Raw genomic sequence first — 26,255 nt, forward strand, 5'->3', positions numbered from 1 at the left:
CATATCATTGGAGTGATCTTAATACTATGTTTTGAAAATACCTTGAGTTTTGGGCGAGACATTTCCATTAGCTCTCCCTTATTCACGGTAAAGTACTGCGGTGCTTCATTAAAATTCTTTAAAAACAAGTTAGAGGTCCCAATTGGATCGAACATTTCAGCACAAAGTGGGCTTCTGTGACGATTTACATTGCTACACAGGAGGCTGTGGCCCCAGCGGAGGAGGGCAGCTAACTCTTTCACATAAGTGCTCGAAAGCCCCATTTCTAAGTGTAATACTTCAAGCGCTGAAAGGTTATTTTAATGACAAATTTTGCAAAGTGTTTTACCCTCTATTATATGGAGAAAATCCACTGTTTTGCATCCGTCATTTCAATCGCATAAATTAAAGTAGATAGAATTTTACATTATAAATGGCCAAAAAATGATTAAGTTATCTCCGGTCTGTTGCCCTATTAGCTGCCAAGAATGCATTAGTATGTGCCAAAGTTTTTCTTATAAAAATGCGAGATATGCTCTTTCATAAGAAGATTGGCAGAGAATATTTTGCCCAAGTATAAATATGAGTTCATGCATTAAAAATACTGTCTAATCGCCACTTCTAACTTTTCAGTTTTCTACGCCTCTCACAGAAGATCATCTCTTTGCTCTTATTGATATTGATTTGTAAATAGTGACCATTGACGTACCTCTGCATGCTAGGCAGCCTTGTTTAAGACTGTTGTTCGACTGATTTTTTGTTGAAAGCAGTGCTTTAAATGGGCCAGTACTGTCTGGTACTGAGTACCAGCACTTTTTTTATTTTGAGAGGGAGAGTACCTGCACTCCTTGGAAAAAAGGTAAGAGTACAAGTCTGACAGGTAGTGCAGAGGACTTATAGGAAAGCATATTAGGGTAGGTTTCCAAATGATCAAAATATCTGATTCCTGTAGGCCCATACCATACAACAACTTATACTGTATGGTTTATATCCAACATTGTAATGGCAAGTGATAATTGCTCATCAGAATTTTTTTTGTGTTGTGGCAAGTCAGCATCAATCCCACACCTACTCATAAGCTCTCAACTAAGTGTGGCGCCTTGGGCTGGTTCGACTGTCTCTCAGTCCTCAACCTTCATTTCCATTAACCCTCTAGTATTGGTGCCATGTAAGTAAGCGTGATATGGTCCTCAGATGTCCCTTGGACGGCTGCAGATAGGGAATAGTTCTCTATAAAGTCTGACTGTGTGCAACCGTATGTCATATCGTTGTGCCATTCCTTAACAGTTGGTAAATGGGCTGTGTGGCCAGCGCATTTGTATTCTGTACCTTGCCAGTAACAAACGTATTGCTACCAGTCTTCTGTCTGGGCTTCACACATCCATGTCATACCCAATAGGGCAAGTAGTGGCTCTCTAGCTCGGCCTGGAACACCTCCTCCCAGAAGTTTTGGATCACCGGACAGTACCTTGCCGGATGCGCAAGCCCAGCTTCACCGTCTCCCCAATGTACACACACTGCATTCTCACACAATCCATATCTAGCAAGTCTACCCAGTGTATAATATACCCTATTCATGTATTTAAAATGGATAAGTCTGTGTCTGCTTTTTAGTGAGACTGACTTTATGACCGAGCAACAGTATTGCCATTGTTTATCTGTAATGTTGATTCCCAGGTCTCTTCACTAGTCCAGCCTTGCTTTTGTGTGGCCTGGTCTTCGTGACTCCTGTGTGTGTGTGTGAAAATTCTAGCTACTGTATGAATAGGGGTGGGCAATTGTACAAGTCAGGAAATAGCATGCAGCTCCAGGGGTTCCTATAGATAATCACCTAGGACTGTCTAGCTCTATACTAATACAATTGTGTTAGTGCAGCGGATGCAGTGTTGGGGTCAGAGACTTGGCCTCAGCTGCCCATTACACTCTCTGCAAAGAAGTCTCCATGATGAGTCCACCCAGGGATCTAAAGGCCTACGTGGCACCCTTTTCCTGCCCCTTTGGGAACCATAGGCACCAGGGCTCCAGGATATGGCGCAAGTTCAGACGTGCACCCGCTTGGTGCTCCAGGTTACCCTGCAAGGAGCAAGTTGTGACATTCAAAAATTCAATAACATAATGAGGGCAAACAAGTTTCCAAAACAACACCTATGGCAGAGGCATGGGGCTGCTGTTGCACACTCCAACCACAAGGGAGGAAGGCTCTGTGGTCCTTGTAGCCAATAAACTACAGTGAGTTGCCCTATAATAGGCTTCAAGGTCAGGAGCATTCAGCCCACCCATTTCATAAGGTAATGTCCACATTTCCCAGCCACCCGTGGCTGCTTCCCCGCCCAATGGGATCATAAGCACCCTCAGTGTGTCCCAGACTGATCGAGGAAGCAGATTGGGATATTCATAAACAGGAACAAAGAACTTGGCCTGCTAGTGACAGTGTTAGTTTAATTCAATGGTCTACTGCTTCTGTTAATTTCTGCACTGCCCTGCCATAGTTCTCTAGCAATACTGCTTCTGGGTCTGTGCGCACCGGATCCCAAAATAGTCACTGAGTCTGTTGTGCACTGCAGTGAATATTTTGTTTGCATTGGGGTCGTGGCTGATGTAAGTGGGGAAAATAATACATAGCCACAACACGCAAGATACATCTGAAGTGCAAAGGCCAGCAGGTTCGCCACCAATGTATACAACAGTGGGGAGAGTGGACATCCATGTTGAGTGCCCGTGCCGATGTCAATAGCTGCAGAAATCGTACCATTAATGCAGCCCGAACAGTCAGTCACATGTATAGGACATTTATGAGCTGTAGGAATAAGTATTCCTCCCCGATTCGTTTTAGTTATGCCCTCATGAAGCTCACGCCTTTTCAGCATCCGTGAAGACCACAACAGCATGCACACCTGGGTCTAGTCAATGATCACCCTGAAAAATGTTCTAACATTATATGCTAGAGTGCATCCAGGGGCAAAATGGCTAGTCTACAGCAGGGCTCTTTTGGAGCAATGAGACGCTCGCAGATGCAAATTGTGTTGAGCCTTCTCCTCACACCCTGCAGACTGCACACTTTTAGGCCAAGGGAGACCGCAGCTGCTCACAAGGCCACTCCGGCCCCACAAAACTCTTGAGATACTCTCAAGGGGGGAGTCACCACCAGCCGGCCGGCACAGGCCCCCTCTAATCCCTGAAGGCCAGCAACAGTTTCTGTCCCCGGGAGCTTGTCAGGGTGCAGGTAATTGGTGGATGGTTGGCATGAAGGCCTGTACAGTATTTATCTCCTCTTCGCTACAAGTGCCACAAGTGTGCACCAGTGTTTGATAGCCAATAACCCCGGCAGCCAGCAGGCTCCGGAGTGCCCCGGCAGCTTCCTCCCCTCGTTGGCCTAATGGAGCACACAGTCGCTGCAACTGCAGGTATCAGCCACGTTGGTGGGGGCAACCACCAGTTACATCCACACCCGCTCTCCATTTGGGGTGTCTGGCTTCCCCCCGAGGGTCTGCAACTCACCTCCAATTAGAAATCACTGCCCCTGCTCTCTGTGATAGTGCAGGCGTTGCAGGACGCGCAACTCTGGTCTAGGTCCCAGTTAGGCTACTCTGCTGTAGCAATTCTGGGTGGCCTTTCATTGGCAACGGACCTCTGCCTGCACTCAGGACAGCCTCTGCCAAAAGACTGAAGTGGTCAAGGCCTCCAGCTTATTGCCTGTTCCAACCACCTCCGTCATCTGCTCCAGCGCCTTGGTTTCGGCAGATCTTTTAACTTGAGTTTCTTGGGAGGATCCCAGTGTACTTTCCCATTGTGTCGGCTCTGAAAATTCCAGGGCAAGGACACTTTCTGGGCTAACTTTATGTTACGAGAAATTATTTTATGGTTGCTCTAAGAAGAGTCCAATATCTCCTGGTTAGTTAACACACTGAACATTTGGAAAGAAGTAAGACAATAATCAATTAGAGGAGAATTCTTACCTCTCTTATATGTAAAAAGGGCAGGAATATTGTTGGACAATATCCCTTTTATGATTATATACCTATTGTCCATACACATCCCCAGGAGAAGCTTCTCTCTTTTATCCTCTCTACAAGATGGAGGAGGTGAAGGGCTTGGTATATTTAGGCCTTCCTTCCTATCCGTATCTGCATATAGGTTAACTGTGTTAGAGATTTTAGCATTAAAGTCCCCCACAATTAACTCATGAGCTAGATCCTCCCTGTCCATAACTTGAGAGAGAAAATGTAAAAAAGAATTAGAGAGAATCATGAGTAGAACTAGGTGGAAAATAAAGATTGACAAGTAAATGCTGAATTAACTTCAAGCTCTCCATGCCCCTACAGCTAAATAATAGACATTGTAGTAGATTTGAGGCATGCGCAAAAGATTTGTAGGACCACTTGTATTTTGCGCTAAGAGTAGAGCAATCCCTCCTCTAGCATGACCTTTCTTTGCTTTTTCAGTGGGACAACTAATAACGAATAACATATTAATTTATACAATCAAAAGACATGCATCTCACAGCAGGTCTATTATAAACAGATACTATCTGTGTCTAAAAAAGCCCAAAAAATTGATCTTCTGAGATCTGTTGGGGCACCCAACTAAATTTAATGACAAAACAACATAGACTGTTTACGGCCATTTGTGTAATTGCACTTGTGCCCCAGATAGTCAGTTCCACTTAGACAATTCATAAATGCTGCAGTCCCCAAAAGCAGCCATACAATCCCCAATAAAGGTGACTATTCCTTCTTTTGGCCCTGCTGTAATATGCATTGTTCACTGAAAGGAAAGGAAGTTGAGTGCTGTCCCAGACCTTAATAAGCTCTTCCTATGTTGGCAGTTGGGCACCAACAACCAGTGGCGAGATTTTAGGAGAAGTTACTAATGGAATAGTAGATTGCACTCTGTTGGACTTACAAGAGCTATTGGGTCGTATACAGGATACTATTGTCTAGCTTGATCTAGAGCAAACCTACATTACAGAGCATACAAAGTTTTCTCTTGACAGTTTCTTGCTACTCGTCATAATATTGTATAAAGTCCCCAGGGCACTTAGTCAGAACCTTCAAACTAAATCCTGGAGATTTTCCTAAATGTGGAGCTTAAGACAAGAGATTATTTGGTGTACTCTAAAATAAAGACATTGGTATTTTATTGTGTTGGACTGAGGTGGTCAAGATAGAAGTAGGGGTTAAAGATGTCCCATCTCTACATTTACCCAAGGGTGGAAAAGCAGGAGGCATGATGTCTGTAACATGTATTCTAAAACTATGGGAGAAGCTGCAACAGACAGATTCATTCTTTTTCTTGTTAAATCATCTTTCTTTAATATTTGCTGGGTGGAAGACTGAGGAGACAAATGTACAGCACATTACCCCGTTACTCTTCAGCCAATATTACCTTCAGGCTTCACCCTGGAATTAGGCCCAGGGAGTTTAAAAGAATAAGCAGAAATAGAGGAGATCCCCTTAAGTGCTCCAGTGTGGTTAAATTTATTCCTGAGGGGATTCAATTTAGTTTTGGGGGCACGTTCTTACAGAGATTAACTTCCCCAACCTAAATTGTTTTGTAGTCATTCTTGATTGAAACCTGTGAAAAATGCACTCTCTTTTAGTCTCCTAGTCTCTCTTAGTGTGTGGAGGATTTAAATCCGGGAGAAAATATCAGTGCCTGAGGTACTGCAGAGCCAAAAAAGTGCTACCTCCCTAATGTCAAAGAGGGGCAGGGATTCCCTTTCCCTGCTAGCCAGGCACCCACAAACTGTGTCTCAAGCCACTTCAAGGCCACCAAGCTGACTGGGTTGCAATTGGAGTGTCCTGGAGTAAAGTTTGTTACAACCAACTAGCCAGCTTCCAGCCGGTGGGCAGGTGGGGGAGTGAGAGGGGAAATAGATATGGCTTCTCACAAGCTCAACTCAGCATTATAATACTGCTATAGTGGAGCTGCTACAGGATGTCAGAAGAAGAAGGTGGAAGCACTGTGCCATATTATCTGGAGCAACACGTTGTTAGAACATTAATTACCATATCAGGCTACCGAAGGCAAGTGGTCAAAGGGGCAGTGAGGCACCAGTGCAGATGTCAATGGACAATGCACAGGCTTCTCAGCAAGCACAAGCTGCACCGATCTAACGCTGGCTGCCTCCACGCTAAGTGAGAAAGCTTGCAGCCTAAGGCTTACTGCTTATTGCTGCACGCCTCTTCGCTACACCTCACCTCCCTGCTAACACCTTCAGAACCTCAAAGCTTCTCTCTCTTCTTTTCGGTCATCTATGACTCCTCGTCTGCGTAGGTTCAATTTCCTATAGTGTCAATACTGTTTGCGGTGCTCAATAGTGGGTGTGAACCCACCCTCCCCCCCTAGGGATTCTAGGTGCCGAAGTGTAGCCCTTCACACACTTTTTCCTGTTGTCTGGCTCAGCAGTTCAACACTCACCCCTAAGAGGTCAAAGTGATGCTGAAACCGCTGTTCTCTCCTCGGCAGTTTAGCAGCTTGGCCCGTGACTTGCTGCACTCCCTGCATCATCTCTCACCCGGCTCCACGTAGACCCCTCCTTCATCCATTCAAGCACTGTTAGTTTGAGTAATGAATTTATTAAGACACGTCCCAAGTTTCATACACAGCTTTTATTTCAAATGCAGCAACACACGTGCAATTCTAAAAATAATGACAGAAGTAGAATGATAATGATCACAGAAACACAGAAAATGCAGTACTTCAACAATGAATATAATAAATATATATATTGTGACTACGTATTCATGCATACACACCGCTAAGCATAAAATTAGAAATAAAAATGTATCACCATGGGGCTTGACACCGACTTCATCTCTTTGTCGGCATGTGCAGGTCGTGGAACCCTGGATCACCAAAACAAGAGGGAGACCACCCGCAATGGGATTATTTTCTGGGCAAGGTGTCCCTTCCCAGATGAGTTCCTTCTTCTCTCAGCTGTCAAGATTCCCCACCTTATATACTTTAAACAAACTTAAGAGGAAGGTTCTAGAAGCCCCACTCCCTTTTAGTAAGTTGTGAAATTCATGCATTGGCTAGGTCAGGTCAGTGTTGAGAAAACACGCATCAGACTGGCCAAATCTCATGGTGTTTTTCCAAGACCGAGCTGTATTCTGCTTTATCATCAACATTCTCAGCCTGGTCCCTGCTTATCTTCAGTGCTCCCCCATGTTTTGTTCCTTTCCCTGGTGAGAAGAGCGAAAACAGGTTACCAAGCTGGGCACGGAAAAATACCTGCGCCACCAATGTGACGGTGTTTGAAGCTCAGCTAAGCACCAAAGTGGTCAAGATGGAGCTGTTGGTTAAATACAGATAGCATTACATCCGGAAATCCATCCTCACCAGCAGCCATTATTCTTAATCACAATTTAATTCAGCTCACATGGGGAAGTCTCACAAGAAGAAGAGTAAGAAGTCGGAGAGGCCTTTGACTTCACCCTGTCCATCAAAGTCATTTGATGATATGAGGGAGCGTTGTCACTCAAGGCTCTGCGATTGAGCCTGGGCCATCTCCATAGCTCCCCAAGTTTCTGGAGCCAGAGCGACCCATCCCTGAAAATTTTATGAGGCTGTGCTCCTCATATTTGGGCAGCCCGTCCTTGCTGCAGTGCCTTTGGGTCCTGCAGGTTCAGGAGGGGCCCCTAATTGTTACCTGTCGGCCTTTCCGCCCATGGCACCAATCAAGCCCCTTGAATCCATGGATGGATTTGGACCAGCACCATACCACCTTGACCTTCTCCAATGCCGGTCCTGATGTTGATGCACCCTGCACCTCTGACCCCCTCTGCCGGCGCCACCCCTATTGTCATCCCCAACTCTGACAGAGCTGCAGGGACATCGCCTGATGCTGACTGGAGCCATACCACAGAGGCCGGAACCTCAGCCCTATTCTTACAAGCTAGGACTTACGGATGTTGGGGGGTGGGGGAGGGCACTGCAGACTCCAATATGGACTGATGTGGGGAATTGGCAAATGATATAGTGCATTGGACACCTCCGCCGATACCAGCATTATCTCTCCTCCTACTGTGGCTACAGAAGAGGAAGCCTCTTTTGCTGTGGTGTTGAGAAGGGAGGCCGAGGTCCTGGACCTAAGCTTTCCCTCAGTGGCAGTCAAGAATAACATCTTGACAAAGGTGCTCCAGCTGAAATTTACCTCCTCTGTACCACTTCTCCTATTTAATGAAGCCCTTACAGACGTCATGCTCAAGGCCTGGTCTAAACCCTTCACAGAGGGTCCAGTGAACAGGACAATTGCCCTCCTCTAGCACCATGCCCCAGCGGACTCCAGTTTCCTCACAACACCCAACCCCAAAGAGCTTGGCGGTTCAAGCCTCCACTTTTTGTGTACATCCTGGTGTATTCCCTACTACCCTACCGGATAGGTAATCCAAGAGGCTGGAAACCTTAGACAAAAGATTTTCTTCCGCCAGCCTGGCACTGCAGTCCGTGAACACCACTTGCCTTTTGGGCTGTTAGTCCCATGCACTTTGGAATTTGGTTGTGCAGGTGCTGACCATACTCTTGAAACTATTGAAGACAGGAGAAATGCAGCTAAGTTCATGATCCAATGTGGGTTGAACATGACCCACTCGCTAAGTAGAGCAGTTTCTTTGACAGTGGCCAAGGACACAGTACCCCCAGACTCCATGAGTCAAACAGCCAGAGTTCAAGGCCAGTTCACCCGATCCTCAGAAACTGCAGTCTGCAAACCTCTTTAGTTGGTCCACCAAGTTCGTGGGCAGCCAGTGGGGAGGCAGGGTTCGCCATCACCTGCACCACTGGAAGTCAACCTCACTAGACCACTGGGTTCTCCAGATTGCCCGAAGGGGCTACTCCCTCCCTTTCCTGACTACTCCGCCACCCTTTTGCGAGAGAGTGGCAGAGGACCATCTCTCCCTACTCTGCTAGGAGGCGGCAGGTCTCCTAGCCAAAGGAGCCATGGAGAGGGTGCTGATGCCAGAAGGTAGCATGGTTGTTATTCCCGCTACTTTCTAGTTTACTTCATCCAACCCTAGACCTGCGCCCTCTCAGTCTCCTCCTGAAAAAGAGAAATTCAGAATGCTCATGCTTGCTCAAGTTCTGTCTGCCCTTGACCCAGGAGGCTGGTTGGTGGCATTTGACTTGCAGGGCACATACTTCCACATTCTCATCTTGCCTGACCACAACTGTTACCTGCGGTTCATGGTGGGCCACGAGCACTGTCAATTTACTGTGCTTCCCTGTGGCCTTGACAGCACCCCTCAGGAATGTTCTCCAAGGTGATGGTGGTGGTCGCAGGTCATCTGTGGAGATCAGGGGTATCCGTTTTCACCTATATTGACAACTGGCTGTTGAAGGCAGGCTCACCCCAGGCAGATGCCTCCGGCTTCCAGACTGCAGCAGACCTCCTGCACTCACTGGGCTTCTCTTTCAGCATGCTGTAGTCACACCTGACTCCCTCTCAGTTACTGCCTTTCATCGGCGCTGTTCTGGACACAGTGCAGTTTCGGACTTATCCTCCCAAATGGTGAATCCAGGATATTTAGTCTTTAATACTGATGTTTCAGGCTCCATTCTTGGTTTGGGTGAGACTGACTGAGGATTCCTGGCCTCCTGCATCCTACTTGTGCCACATGCCCACTGGCACATATGTGCTCTGCAGTGAGACCTGAAGAACCAGTGAGCGTTGCGTCAGGGGACTCTTTTCAACATGGTCCAGCACTCAGATGGAACTTTGAAAGATCTGCAGTGGTGGTTAACGAACCGCGATTGGGTCAGTGGCAGACCCCTCTCTCTTCCCCAACAAGATCTGACAGTACTGACAGATGTGCCACTCCTGGGATGGGACGGCCATCTGGGAGAGGTGAAGAGCAGAGGCCTCTGGTCGCTGGAGGCTCCTCTGGACTTGGCTAGGACATCAAGGCATGTCCTTGGTGGTTTAACACATGGTAGGCTCTCTGAACGCCACCGCGGACAAACTCAACGAAAGGTGCCTAGCAGATCATGAATGGTGTCTCCATTCGGAGGTGGTGCAAGGTCTCTTTCTGCAGTGGGGAGAGCCTTGGTTAGATGTTTCCACTGCTGAAAATACACAATGTCCGCATTTTTGCTCCCTGGAGTTTCCAAGATGGTTCTCTCTCTGAGACACTTTTCGTCTTGAATGGAGCTCAGGTCTCCTTTACTCCTTACCGCCCATACCACTGCTGCCCAGAGTTCTCAAGAAGATCGGGAATTACCTGGCCCAAGTCATCCTGTGACTTTGGACTGGGTTTGGAGAGTTTGCTATCCTCAGCTGTTGAGCATGGTCATCAATTCTCCAATCAGGCTGCCAGGAAGGATCGCCTCTTGCTGCAGTCAGGGAAGGTTCTTCACCCGAACCTGGCAATACTCTGCTTTCATGCGTGGAAAATGAGCGACGACAGCGGACATCTTCTGACTTTCTGCCCAAAGTCTTTAATGTTATCTTGGCAGCCAACTGCCCCTCCACTAAGACAATATACATCTGACACTGGGGCAATTTTGTGGCTTTGTGTGCAGAAAAGCAAGTTGATCCCCTTTTAGTTCCTCTTTCTGGAGTCCTTCTGTTTATTCTTTCTCTTGCCTAGCAGGACTCTGCTATCCGCTCCTTAAAGGGCTTTCTCCTATCTCAGCCTTTCTGTGGTTGCCAGATCAGCCATCCTTTTTCAAATCGACTGCTGTAAATAAGTTCATGAAACATCTTCAAAACATGTTTCCACCTTCACCCTTCATCATGCCTCAATGGCACCTCATCTAGTGCTCCCCTCTCTTAGGTGAAATCCTTTTGAGCCACTGCGCAATTGTCTTTTCAGGCTTCTTACAGTCAAACAGTCTTCCTGGTGGCAATAACATCTGCCCATAGGATCAGTGAGCTCCAGGCTTTGTCATCTAAGCCTCCACACTTAAATATCTTCCAAATATCCTCCCAGACAAGCCGGTTCTTCACATTAAAGCTTCCTTTCCGCCGAATGTTGTCACTCCCTTTCATGTAGGCCAGTCCATTACCCTGCCTACCTTTTACGCTCTTTTGCATCCCTGTAAGTAAGTGGAGCAACTCTCCTGACTGGACCCAAAATGAGCGCTGTTGTTGAGTTCCGGGTGGATGACCAACTCTTTGTGGGGTGTGTTGGAGCATAAAAGGGGAAGTATGTGCAGAAACAGGCCATCTCCCAATAGAACGTGTTCTGCATTAAAATCTGTTGTACACTGAGCAAGAACCAACCCCTGAGGGTTTGCGTCCTCATTCCACCAGACCAAACCCTGCGACCACTGTGTTAGCATGTGATGTTCTGGTCCTGGACATCTGCACACACTCACCAAGCACTACTACCTGGGCAGTCAGGTCCGTTGGGATGGGTTTGTTGGTTCCTGAGGGACTTTTTAGTGTGAGACTGTTTTGCAGATCCACCTCTGGGAAGGTTTTGATTGGGTAACTAGAAGTCTGTATCAAATGAATAAGTTACTTACCTTTAGTAATGCACTATCTGGTAGGGACTCTATCTAGCTTCAGCTTCCTTACCGACCCGCACAGCCTCCTGTTCTGTGAACAGATTTCTTGGGACAGGGTTGTTTCCCTTTCAGGGCCCTAGTTATTTACACCAGTGGTCAGTTTTCTTTGTGGCTCCACGTTCCTGGAGTGGAAAGTCGTGAACAGGAACTGATGTGAGCCAGCTGGGATGGCACCTATAAAGGCACCATGCACATCACTTTCGGCATGGACGACGACACCACGCTCAGCTGAACGATGCCAGCTCCCGGTGCCAGGGAAATAGCTCACAATTTTTTTTTAGATCCACTCTGACGTTTGGTGATAATTCTTAGGTAAGGAATTCGTGGCTAAAAAGTCTTAAGGTATTACCAAAGGTAAGTAATTTCAGTCAGTTTCATAATGAAATTTGTTGATGTACAATCAAAGAGGACACTGGTAAAGAACATTTCAGGATAGCCACTAAATCATGCGTTTAATGTTTATGCACACATAGCAAAAGAAAAGTTGTTTTAAGGTCTAAATCTGAACTGAACTGTCAGAGATGTCAAGGCGTTTTTTGAGGTCCAGAGTTGATCTTAAAAAGGCAAATTACAATTGCAGAAGTGGTAAAATTAGTTTATTATGTATAAGTAGAACAGAATCTTAACCCTTGTTTTGCATTTGTTAATAATAAAAATATGTAGGTGTGATGAGTGTAATATATTTAATTCCATAGTTGAGAGTGGGGAGGAGCCATGACTTGCTTGGGTGCCGGTGTCCCAAGAGGGTTGCGATGCCCCACAACTCCCTGAACAATAGTACCAAACAGCATACCACAACGATGTACATCTGTATATATAGTTTATGTCATGCCGTGTTTTCAGCGTTATCAAAAAAATGATATTTCTAGGCAAAGCCAGCTAACAAGTGGTTAAATTTGTGCTATGACCTAAAATCATAATGAAGCGGAATGGTAACCATTGATTGTTTTCTTCTATAAAGTCAATGTACAGTGCATTTTGTGAGGCAGTGATCGGTGTTTTCCCATTTATTTTCAATACACCATTATAATAACATGGATTTTGACTTTTGGCACTTAAGTAATAAATGTGTGAGTATGGGTTTATTAGCACGCTTGGTCTAAATAATGTGTCAGGCCATGTTTACTAAATATTCATATCATATCTGAGTTATTACCGTTGTCCTTGTTGACTCAAAAAACATATCAGTGGTTATTAGAAGTATTGCTAATGCTCTAGAAATAGCCAGGGTTGAACAGAGGAAACGGTACAAATGAAGTGCTGACAGAAAGTGCGCAGTGACTAATAATGCTAAAAGGAGGTAGTTCCGCTTTTCCTAACAAAGTTTCCCGTTGTAAACATTTAAGGTGTGAGTTGTGCCAGCGTTGCCACTAAACAAGCTGGGCTGATGGAACTTGGTGAAGGCTTGTTGAAATGTATCAGAACACAGTGTTATAATTAAGGAAATCCTTAATGATAAATCTCAGAGATTTTAAATTGCTTTGCTAAAATGTATGCATTACAGTATTGCTTTATAGTGTGTAGTAATGTCAGCTAAACCATAAAATCTATGTATAAATTGGAAACTCTATGTAAAGCTGTCCACCATATGTTAATTTTCATTGAGGAATTTCTGTGTTAAAGATATTGAAAGCAAATTTGTGTTAGAGTGACACAATCAATCACAATGTTGAGAGAACCAGATACAACTCAATTTTAATGTACAGTACAAATTGAAGACCCCCCTCGCCCTCTTTACAATTCGCTCTCCACCTCACTCTAAGCCCCCAAGAGAAAGCTATGCTATAGATGCTTCCTGAGGAACCCATACCCTTCAGTCTTCATGTTGACAGTCAAAGGCTTAATTGGTCATAGTACTAAATCCATGGTATTTTTTCTGGGCGTTTTTAGCCAGAAACAGACCAGTACTAGTGATTTCTTAGAAGAATAGCTGTATTTTGTGGCAGTAGCCAACTGTCTCCAAACCACATGTGTGTGAAGTTCCTTTTAATCAGTTTCCATGAAGACCAGTGATAGAAGGGTGCTGGAATTGTAATGGTATCACAAGCACTTTGCTTACAGTGGGTGTTCATTACTGCTACTCTCCTTCAAAGTCTGAAGAACCTTAGAACATACTGATTATAGATTTGCTAACAAAGGTCCTAATTTAAGTCGCAAAGGTTTAGACCGTTAAGGCTGAACCTGGCTCAGCCAACCACTGGAAAGGGCAGACATTTAATAAAGTGAACTATTAGAATGGGACTTCTTGTCGCTTGTGTTCTGGAGTATCCAGAAAGAGGTGCTTAGGCTGGTTGGTACATCTGATTTTCCTTCAAGTTATCTCTTGCTGCAGGCTGTTATAAATGGATTTTGAGTTTTTCTTCTTTCTTGAAACTCGAAACCTTATCGCTTACACTTTAGTGTAGGTATTACTGCCCTGGGGTGTGCCTACTGAATATAGAAGTCAGATTATTGATGGTACTAAATATAGAGGTAAAGATATCAAAAGTAAATGTTGAAAGGTAAGTCAGTCTAGATTTTCTACACCTAACTTCACATACATGTACCTACGCTGTACATATAGCTTCAGGTTATGTAGATGTACAGTTAGGAATAGAAACTCTACACTTCCCTATATGCACCTACCTTTTGATATGTTTTCCTTGCTAATCTTGTATATTGCTATTCTTCATGTTGAGATTCAGTAGTACAATTTTTCCTGGTTTTCTCCAATAGCTAGAAGTTAAGGATGCTTTCCCTGCAGTTTCGCGTTTTGTATGTTTGTCACACCAGGGATAAGGTGTTTAGTTCAGTTACTAAAGATTCATACATCTGTCACCAAAAACGTACACTGCAACATTCAGTGAGATACCCCTGCGTACTGAGTGCCCACCCAGATTGCTGACGACAACTGACTGCAATCTGCTCTGGGGTGACTATAGTTGTACCCAAGAGTGGTTGAATTGTGTCTGTGTGATTGGGTTTTGTAGCACCATTTGGAACACCAGCATTAAATAAAAAAGCTAGTGCTTCCTTAATGGAGAGCTGCTCAGGAAGTGCTTTAAAGTGTTCCAGCCGGCCTGGAAAATACTCCCCATCCTGTTTTGTCCCTCCTCACTAAATTCTCTTAATCTTCAGTAACAACTGTTGCTGCTTGTTTAAGATTGTAGTATTATAGACTTTTTGCAGATTTTGAGATAATTAGCTACTAAGCGATGTTAAGACATATGGACCAGCGTTAGAGATTTAAATTTAATTGTTTGAAAAATTTGCAGCAATTGTAGTTTCTCAAAACAATCAGCTCAGGTGTAACATGAAGTCGTGGAGTCAATAGGAAATTATTAAGATCCTAGCTATATCATTTTGCAGAAGCTCCATTGTTATTGTATTGGTTTTAGATGTCCTGCATAATGGGTGTGGAAGTAGACTAGATTCTACTAGTACTGGTGTGTTTATCGGTAAATAACAGCAAATGAATCATTGCAAGCAAATGTAAGTGAAAATTCTTAGTAGAGATAGTGAAATTCAAATGGCACTAAATCCCTTTCTTGAGTCAATTAATAATTGGTTGAATAATCATTATAACAGCTTTGAACGCTGGCAAGTTACCCCTCATATTGTTAAGAACAGCATCTGAACTAATTAACAAGAACTCCGTTTTTGACTCATTCAAACTGAAATAATTCATAACCATCCGTAACTGGAGTTTGCTAAAAATTCTCTCCACATCTCTTTCATCTTTATCTGGGTCCCCTTTTAGTTTCTATATATCTTAAGTAAAATCAGCATATTAGTGGAAAACCGACCATGCCGCCAATTCATAATTTGTTCATTTACATTTAATGTTGAATAGAATAAGAGATAGGCAAGAGCCAAAACGTGAGATTTTAAAGAGAAGGTGTTGTAGTCAGGTTCAACATTGTGCTCCAAAAGACAGTCTTGTACTTTCAACTTATGAATAGATTGGTTGAATTCTTTAATAAGGTATTAACAGAAGGCGTATGGATGGCACTGGCTTTTAAATTAAATATAGGGGACCTTATCAATGAGACGTTATGACCATAATCATTGTACTCCGCATGAGAGCACTTGGGTTTTCCCCATTCATTTTGCTAAAGAGACATAAACCATGAAGAAATCATAAGGGATACTTAGTTTTATAGGAGGTTAGCACCCTTAGTCAGTCGTGAAAGGTTACTGAAGTCACCATACCCATCCTGGCTCTAGGTGAGAGTGTACATGCTATGCACCTAACCAGCTCCCTCGCGGGCATGTCATTAGGTGAAGGTGCAATAGATTTGCATTAACATGAGCATTGATGTGCAGTTACAAAGTTACGATTCAGAGTATCCCTTCAGCAAGTGTATGAGGCCATTAATAATGTTGTTTATCATAGAATACCCACACCTTTCTCTGAGACTGACTAACCTTTAACATGCCCTCTGCATAGTGTAACAAATTGAAGTATATCATTATTCACCATTAATCACAGTACTTAATACAAAGTTACTTACTATTTTAATAGGCCTACTTCTATGTCTGTAGGTTGAGTTGTTTTCTCTTCCCGCTATCATCATTACCAACCAAGTCTTTAGTGATGGCACATGTTTTTTCTACACTCAAGGTGACAGGGTTTGGCTGAGTTGGTATTCTGATCTTTTCTTACAATATGTATATCACCTGTTTTATGCCATTTTATGGGCGGTATTGCCATGTGGATCAAGCCCAATAATCAGATAATTGTTAAATGGTGAAGCAAAGTTCAAGTCAAGGTACTTACTCAAAAGCCATGACATTTCCATAAAGCAGTATAGTATGGCTGTGTTATTGGACCTGTCGTTTCAGTAACATTGAACTGCTTGAGATAAATGAAGCATGGTAACACCAGGTAATGACACTGATAAGGATAGTAAAGATATGAGCCAAGATTTGATTGAGGAATTGTACTTCTGTTACAAAGGCACCCACCACCATAAACCAAACAGGGTCTGGACAGTTTAATCAGATGATAAACATGTGGACATACACATGTACAACAAGAGAACCGTTAACATGTTAATTCGAGTTTCTAATGTGTTCTGTCATGATGATCATGGTTAAGATATTAGAATGTCTTTTGATTCAACAGATTGATGGATGAGCTTGGAATTTCAAGTGCAGTTTCAATGTGAGAAAGTTCATATTTTGTATACAGAAGAGTAGACCTCTGTTCCTAAATATTGGAAAGTGACAGTCACTAATTTTGTAAAATTGAATTGCACATTTTTGCTTGATCTATGTCTGTACTGCCATTTGATAAAGTTTTGTTTTGACCAATGACTTTGTGTTTCACCACTGCGCATATTAGTTGCTCAATGTTCACCAGTAGCACATGGTATGTTTTGTTCAGTTGAGCCGCCTATGGGCTTTGACATGGCATTAGCCATTACTTTCTGTATTCAGTTTAGCCGCCTATGGGCTTTGACATTGCATTAGTCAATACATTCTGTATTCTGCCTATTGGCTTTGACAAGGCATTAGCCATTACTTTCTGTATTCAGTTGAGCCGCCTATGGGCTTTGACATCGCATTAGCCATTACATTCTGTATTCTGCCTATTGGCTTTGACATGCTGTATCCAGTCTAGCCGCCTATTGGCTTTGACATTGCATTCCTATTGACTTTGACATGATGTATTCAGTTTAGCTGCCTATTGACTTTGACATGCTATTAGATATTCTGCCTATTGACTTTGACATGATATTATATATTGCATTTTGTATTCAGCTTAACTGCCTATTGGCTTTGACATGATATTATACATTACATTTTGTATTCAGCTCCGCTGCCTATTGGCTTTGACATGATATTATACATTGCATTTTATATTCAGCTCAGCTGCCTATTGGCTTTGACATGATATTATACATTGCATTTTGTATTCAGCTCAGCTGCCTATTGGCTTTGACATGACACTAGACATTGCATTTGATATTTAGGTTAGCTGCCTATTGCCTTTAACATGACATTGCATTTGATATCTAGGTTAGCCGCCCATTGCCTTTAACGTGGAGTTAGACATTGCAGTTGAGAATCCAAGCTGTATTTTTCCAAGCTGTGTTTTTGCACAAGATGTTTTTCTCACAGTAGACTAGACATGATAAGAGAGAGTACATGGGTGTTGTTCTCTCTGCTTGAGCTTGGGAACAGGAGTAGTCTTGGAGACCTGGCCAGTCTCCAAAAGGCTTGCTCAGTTTCCCAGGTCTGAGAGGAGGGGGCACACCTTTGTAACGAATGTAACATGCTGCAGAGGGTCAGATTCGAATCTGCCGGACCTCGTGCTGGAGCTTGGCGCAGGCTGCCAGCAATCCCGTGTGGGTAGATGAATCTCTCTTTCTCGCGGCTGACAGGGGTCATCAGCTTGCAGACCTTAGAAAGATGAAGCTGTAGATAGTTCCCACACGGTGAAGTATTTGTTTTGCTTTGCATTCAATATCTTATAAATATAACCTGCTGTGTATATTGCAAACTGATATATTTTGTTTGATTAACGCGGACTTGAAAGCTACTAATTCGTCATACATAAAAATTGGGGTTGGGGAAGAATTAACAACAATAAAAGTCTTCTTTGACCTCACAAGTGCATTTCTAGTGTGTTGTGTTAGTGCTTAGAAACTAGATAAGAGGAAAGCACTACAATGTCATAATATTTTTTACTTAGGAAATCGTGTCCATGTTTTATAAATGTCACGTTTGTAGGAATATATTATAAGCTGCATCCTGATTTTATCTTGCTAACTATTGCTTCCTTCTTGTAGGCAAATTCTGAATAAACAAATAAATGTATTTATTTTCTTTCTCTCTAGGCTGTATTTTCTTCTGTGTTTTATTTTGCTTCAGTTCCACTGTACCAAGGTTTCCTCATTATTGGGTAAGAGATCAAATGTTTACTAAATTCAGAAGAGCTGCTTACTACTGAAAATTGGTGTTGAAAAAAATATTAAATGTAATGTACACAGTTTCTTTAGAACTGCAAATTCTAGCACTTACAGTGGAGAAATTGTGATTGGGAAACTGTGTAAAGCTCAAATTAGCTCACAGACCACATTAATTAATTGATGCTTAGTGCAAAGGACAAACACAATTGAAACAGTTTGTAAAAAATCAAGTTTACCGGGCCATGAGGCAGGATCAAAATAGCATTTGGGCATTTGAAAAAAGGATTATGTGTAACAAAGAAGAGGTGCAAACATTGAAACAGATGGGGTTGAGACTATGAACAAGCCGTTATGTTTATAGTTGGCCAGGTTATTGAGGGGCTCAGAGAGAAAGCTTCGAAAATATTGAACATGTGAAGGTTATCTAAAAGTTAGCTAAACTGTATTGCATTTGAAGTACTGTGTCCAACCCTGAGGCAAAACACACATCCCAACAGCCTCTCTCGTTTTTGTTGGGGGAAAAGACACTTTGAGTCTTGCAAGAGGGAGAAGAGAGGGGAACATTCAGCCACCTTGTTAGTAAGGTTGAATGTTTCTGACTTCATGTAGTAGGCTGGATCCTCATGTGTTGTGTGTTTCCACAGTGCTACATGCTGGCACTGCTTTATAGCAACTAAAGTATCTTGCAACTTGTTAAGAAAGTGACTGATTCTTTTTCATAGGTAACAAAACCATGGTCTTGTTCATTTTTCCCACTTGGAGATAACTCAGGGCCCACTTGCAGATGTGCTGAGTATGTGGATGTAGGTGGGCCCACCCACCAGTTTGTAGACCTACACAACAAGAGGGAGTACCACCTCCAACTAAGGTTTTCACTCAAACCCACACTTTGAGTTTACCCTTATTCTTGATGGATTTGATAACCAAGTTACCTGTTCTTTGGGTTTATTAAAGGGTACAGAAAAATGTTAGAAAAATGTTGCTGAATTTCTTTAAGAATTTACTGCAGGCAGGTTAAAAAAAAATGTGGTTTGACGTATCGTTTTTTCAAATGTATATATCAGGCTTTATTTCTTTTTCTAATGACATTTTAGTTTTCTGCCCTGTCCATTCCCAGTAAATTCTCTGTGGTTATTTTATGACCCAGAATCTACATGAAAAGGGCTTGATTGAAAAAAATCACAGGTGATAGACAATGCATTCCACAGGGTCATACAGCAATTTTACCATGTAATTTTAACAACCTCACAAAGACCTTACAGATCAGAAACAAAATGTTACAAAAATATTCAGACAGTACCAGAATTTCGAAAATGCTTTATCAATGTTGATGTTAAAATACCTATAGACTAATGTGACAAAAACAGACATAGCACTCAGTGTTCCTTGATGCCAAAAAAAAACGATCACCAATAAGCGTTCCAAACTTGAAATTAATTATCAGTCAAATTTCACTTTTAAAAATTAGAAAAGCATCCGTAACATCTCTAGTAATCAGCGTCTAGTTTCTGCAAATAAACACTTAAACACATTTTGCTATCTGATTCAGACTCTATTTCTTAAAATAGACTCAATTTCCCCAAAGAAAAATGTAAACTCAAAAGTTTTTTTTTTTTTTTTTAGTTCTCAGTGAATACATTTTCTGATGGATATCTCTTACAGCAGATTCCTTACCTTATATATTCCCTTTAGGCACCAGACTGTATCCTGAGACGTTGTCTCCAGCAATATCTCTCCAGCACCACCAGGTGGCACAACCTAGTTTTAGCTGCCACTTTGCATGCCCTGGAGTGTTGACGCCAGGAAATATAAGGTGCAGACTGACTTACTGGTGCCAGCTCTTGTTACTCCGTACCCCATCACGGGTCTGAAGCACTACAGGTACTTAGCTGACAAAGGGCCTGATTTAGATCTTGACGGTATTACCGCCATTAGCGTTGACAGAGTGCACTCCCTTGTGCCAGCTGTATCCCGCATCTGACTCGGCAGACTCCAGTGCTGCTGATTAGCACTCAATTGCCGACATGAACGCAGGAATCTGGCAACCATATTAAGATAACACATTTGTGCTGATTCTGTATCAGCATGGGCCATAACGTGGGAGGCCGTTGCATAACCCGTTTAGCATTATATCATGACAGTGGCTATTGTTGGATGTTAACAGCCCAATCCTGCCTGATGTATATTGGACAATTGTGAACACCTGCAAAGCACACTATAAAACACACTCCATTTCAGATCATAATCCTTTGCCCTTCCACTGCAGCAGACTATTTACAAGCAAAAATTGCCACACACGAGCCTGTGAGTTTTCTGTTTTTATCTCCCTCTGTGCTTTTTGTTGCTATTACTTTTTTGATTCTCCTTAAACTGTGGGGGAAGTAGATTGTTTCGCTTATTCACTACGGCAATGAGGAAGAAATCAACGTTTCACAGAGGGAGAATTGTTAGTCATGGTGGATGAAATTATTAGAGTAGAGCCACAATTGTTTGGAGCACCAGTACGAAGTACTACTATTTTTCAGAAAAGGCAAATGTGGGACAGAATTATCAACAGAGTGAATGATGTTGCTAATAATCCGTGCACACAGGAGGAAATTAGGAAGAGTTGGAATGACATGCAGGGGACAGTCTGTTCCCAGGCCTCCAAGCATTACCTGGAGGCCCAGAGGCGTGGTGGTTGTTTTTCAAGACCCCCTCTTCAACTCTTTCCCTGAGAGGAGAAGGTCTAGCAGATCCTGCATCCTGAAGGCATGACTGGAATCCTGGTAGAGTGGAGACTGGTAAGTTACACATATGTATGTCTTACTAATCACAAATGGAGTCCTGACCCTTAATTTAGCTGTTCAGAATGTTTCTAGACACCTATCAAAACATATATATGAAAACTTCACTTTCAAAAAAATATCTTGTGTTATCCCAACATCCCACAGAAAACAGGTCTGATACAATCTCAAGAACTTCCATTCAATCTCAGTGCAAATTGTCTCTGTACACCATCTGTCCATCCCAAGTAGGTATCTTTCCCAGGATCAACTCATGTTCCCTTTGTACTTTCCAACAGCAACATGTCACTGCAAATGTCACAACTTTCTGAAACAGAATTACAAGGGAAAATTAATGATTCCACATACACAATTTGACTAAAATGGTAAGTTAGGAGAAGACATATACTTAGCACAAGCAAAGTTAATCTATGCCAGTAAACACAGTAGACAAAGTGTGAAAGCTCTGATCTACAAACATCTTTGTCTTGGACTTTCCTGAAAAGGTCATTCCTACTAAATTACCATCCCAGACTGATTTGTCCTCTATGTCACACGTTGGTCTGACATTGGATGTCACAATGTAAGGGTACACTTACACTCAGGTGAAGAAGTAGTCATCTTCATCCTCACCCAGTGGCTCTTTACGGTCTCCATCCTAAGAAATGATTGGGATGTTTGATCACAGTTGTGCAGCATGCAACAGGCAACTGATTTGGCACACCTTATCTGGTGAGTAGAGGACGGCTCCACCGGTCTTGTCCAGACACCTGAATCTGGCCTTCAGGAGCCCAAAAACACATTTCACTGGCCTCAGTGCTCTTCCATGTGCCTCATTGTAACGTACTTCCACTAGCGTTGTTGGATTCCTCAGCAGTTAGGATACATTGAATCTCCTACATCGAAGCAATAAATTGACAGATTACAATCATATTGGCCCATTGTACATTCCTAAACTAGGATTAAAGCAAATGATCCTCAAGTCATATTGTACTTACCAACAAGCCAGGGCCTCTCAGGTCCAAGTTGTGACACTTGCAGGAGTATGGTGCTGTTCTGTAGTACAAATGAGTCATAAAGGGGGCACAAACATTTGAAATGTATAAATCTGGTAAGCAGACAGCTTGCACCTTGATGGAATGGAAGTTCTTCCAATTGCGATAGACCTGTTCCCTGGTGTGTGGTGGCACAAAGGCAATTTGTGTGCATCAGTTGCTCCAACCACATATGGTAGGCCACCCAAATCATAAAATCCTCCCTTCACATTGGCCAAATCCTGAGCTCTTGGAAACTGGATGAAGCTGTTGATGTGTCTCATCATTGAAGCAAGGATGCCACTGGAAGTTGACTCTCACATGTCTCCAGATACTGCCACTGTGTACTGAAAAGAGTCAGTTGTCACAAAATGAAGTGCTGCCATGGGTTTCACTATTGGTATTATTGCTGTTGTTTTCCTATTGTGAGACATGACATCAGGCTCTAGCTGCTGACACAAATCAGGTATGGTTTGGCTCTTTAAACATTTTGATTATGTCCCATTCCTTCATAGTGGCAGGGTCTGGAAATGATCTGAAGACTGGCAGATGCCTTCTTCTACCCATCCCCTGGTTCATACGTTTGCATTTAAGGAAAACAAACTATCAATACAAATTGTCACATAAGACTTTCACAGTCAACATACATTTCATGTCTAGGCTAGATTAGTGATCTGATTGTGTCATATATATGTTATCATAATTTGCAAACATCTTTGCTACTGCAAATCGATATAGTTTAACATCTGACATTTTGTACAGATAACATGTAAATAATACATTTGAAATGTAGTATTTGCACTTTAAAAAATAATAATTAATTACTGTAAACAGAAGTATTACATACACAGCAGCACTATAGATGTCAAACAGTGACGGTTCACTGTTTTATGTGTCATAACTTGCCAAAAAGAGTGTCATATGTATACAAGATATGTATACAAAGTAGACACCGTTTTGAGTGCAGGTGACGCACAAACAATTTAAAAATACACAGCTACACGTCCTAAAATGGTGGCTGTCTAACCTTGCCATCAGGACATTGGCTATCTGACTGCCATTGGCAGAAGTTGACCGATTAGTAGGTCGAACAGTCCAGGATGAACCCTGCAATAGGCTAACGTGTGTGACAGCTACGTACAAAAAACAGTGGCTGCATCTGCATTACGCAGCACGTATGCTGTGTACGTGTATGCAGCATATTGTTAAAAAAGCTCTTTTGCCTCCTAACACTGCAGCAAACAAGACCTCCTTAAGTTTTAGCTACTATTACCAACCTCTGGGAGCCAGGATGCCAGGCAAAGTAGGTGACAGGGCTCCTGCCTTCTCCTCTGAGGAGTTAGTTCTCCTCACCAGGGAGGTCCTCTCCCTGTACAGCCAGCTGTATGGGATCCCAGAGGAATAGGTACATGTTGAATGGGAAATGTTTGCCAGAGTAATTTTGAAAAAAATTAGCTGAATTTTGAGTGCATGTTACTCACAATTTCAGATTAATTAGACAAACTGCAGGCACCTTACTTCCAGTGGTTAGTTGTCACTGCGCCACTAGTTTAAGTGGAAACGTAGTGCCCAGGTTGAATAGAGAGAAATCTAAAGTAAAAGTATGATCTCTAAAGTTTTTTAATTGTCTGATGCTATTCTGTCAAGTAAATGTACAGCCCATATTTTGGAACAGAAGTATCTTCATGTTTTAAACATGTCATGGTCCCACATATGGGGAAAGGTATTTCCTGCACTGCCAATCTAAATGACCCAGACTCTCAATCAGCCATTACAACACACACATGTTCATACATCACCCAAAACCATACTTTCACTTACTCATGGCACCCCCTCCCCCATACTGCCCTTAGCCACTGTATGTGGTGTAAACCATAGTATATGACTCTTAGGTTAGGCATGAAGAAAATATAGCTGTGCATGTGGTTATGTGCAAATAATATACAGGTTGTTCAGCCTTTAGTAGCTCTCAATGAGTTGAACTAATCTAGAGTGGGTCTCACTACAGGAAAAGTTTTCTATCCTTGGCTTAGATGATGTTTGTATGTTGGATTGGTAGCATGATGAGAAGAAAAGTATTGAGGCTACTCCACAGAACACTGTAAATTAATTTGTTAGGAACTTTGAAATGTTTGTAAATAATCTGTACTGAGTTTTCTGGGAGTGCATGTGAGAGATGCAAATAATTGTATCACTGCACTACAGACAAAGAAAATCACGCAAAACATATTTTGTTGTATTTTGTTCTCATCCACACAGGTCAACGCCCATCAGAAGTGGGAATTACGGAAAGTCATCATGAAGAAGGTGTGGACCCTGGGGTTCTTTAAACAGCACAGCCTGCATTTCAGAAAGAGATGGGAGGACCTCTGACACTGGACCAGGAAGTCAGCAGATGTCCAGCTTGGCCAGGCCTCCCAATGAGGCAAGTGTGTGTGCCACACCCTGACCCTCCCTCCCCCAATCACACGCATCCTTGCGGTGCCATACCCAGAGCTTGATGGGCAGGTGAGGGCCCAATACCAGCATCAAGGGGGTGAGTTATGCAGCTAATCTTGTTGTTTAACCTTTTTTTATTTACAACAATGTTGTTTGTCATCAACATGATGGTTGACACACATCCAACGCAAATGAGGATTTCTGGAGGTGTACTTTTTGCTGACACGTCTGATGCTGTGTTTTGTGTACTGTTTTGTGCTAAAAGTTGTTACTTGATGCCTCATCACAAGCCAAGTACCGTGTTGGGCAGCCATATGGCTGCATGCAAAAAACGGGTACCTGCATTTTCTCCATGTTATGAGGGGTATTTGTACCAAACATTCACCATTTGATCTTTGGGTCAAGTGTGATCTTCAGTCACGAATGTGAGTAGGTAATGTAGGCCTTATTCCTGCTGAAATGGCATAGTAAGTACTTACGAGACAGGTCATGTTTCAGACTTTACATTGGTAAATTGGTACAATGAAATATGAGAAGGAGCGTCTGCACTTAAAGGACTGGAAACGTGTACAGTGGCATAACTCCTTATCTGAGATATGTTGAAAATGCATGTAAGCCTGTCTGTTTCACCCAACATGAATTGTCATGCCAGACTGTATTGATTGAAACAGATAGGATGTGGCCACTTTGGTGACAAAGTTACACGTACCCCAATTGACAATTAAGGGTCATTGTCTATGTCCAGATGAGAAATCAATGATGGTGAGGGTTCAGTTACATAGATGTTGGAGTATCCCATCTTGATGAGTCAATATCGGGCCCAAAAAATATCTTCTTCAGATATGTGGAAATGTTTTTCCTCTGTACTGAAGTGGTTGAGGAATGCATCAAGACCTATTTACAAATGCTGTCAAAGCTATTTGTCATGCAGAGAAATAAAAGTGGATAAGAGACGAAAGGCATACATGACATGGGAGCTAGCATGGGGATTGCTAGGCTCTGAGCAGATGGTCTGTGGACCTTTGCCATACAGGCATGAGATACTGATGATTAAGAAGCCACTTTGAGTGCCTTGAAGCTGGTTTAATATGTAGACTTGGCAAATGTTTTTGGAGCAAAGTTCATGTTCTAATGTATTTACCCAGAAACCCTCAAACTGTTGTATCTTATTTTGTTACAGCACTGCCTGGGCAAGGCGCAGGTGACTGTCTACGTTTACAGGGAAGAAGCTGGGCACAGTGGTCCTGGTGCAGATACCATCAACACTGAGGGACCCAGTGCCAAGGAGGGTGAGGGGACTGGTGCCTAGGCTACAAGCAACTCCACATCATCTTCTGAGGCCTCCACACATAACCAGTCCCTAGTGGTGGCGGACACTAGTGTGCTTATTCTACCTGCATCATCGTTCGCAACCCATGTTTCCATCTACCCCCCCCCCCACCCCTCCCCCAGTTTGCCACAGCCATTCCCTAAAATGGGTGGTGACACTTTTGCTGTGGGCACCTCCCCCCTGTCTCCCAGGCTGCGCTTAATGATGAGGCTATTGATCTATTGCAGACTATTTCTGGAGGCCAGACCGCACTACTGAATGCCATCCAGGGGCTAAATGGTTGGATGACCCCGATGCTAGT

At 42.9% G+C, this 26,255-nt stretch overlaps 1 protein-coding gene across 2 annotated transcripts in view; it reads left to right on the forward strand.

Moving 5' to 3' along the window:
- ATP9A (ATPase phospholipid transporting 9A (putative)) overlaps positions 1-26,255 on the forward strand; it is a 534,117-nt gene that overhangs the window by 445,398 nt on the left and 62,464 nt on the right. For both annotated transcript variants that reach the window (XM_069243632.1, XM_069243631.1), the window contains exon 24: positions 18,315-18,379. In XM_069243632.1, the coding sequence (XP_069099733.1) occupies positions 18,315-18,379 (65 nt within the window). The remainder of the gene's footprint in view (positions 1-18,314; positions 18,380-26,255) is intronic.

This window comes from Pleurodeles waltl, chromosome 7 (assembly GCF_031143425.1).
Source record: "Pleurodeles waltl isolate 20211129_DDA chromosome 7, aPleWal1.hap1.20221129, whole genome shotgun sequence".
Lineage (NCBI taxonomy): Eukaryota > Metazoa > Chordata > Amphibia > Caudata > Salamandridae > Pleurodeles > Pleurodeles waltl.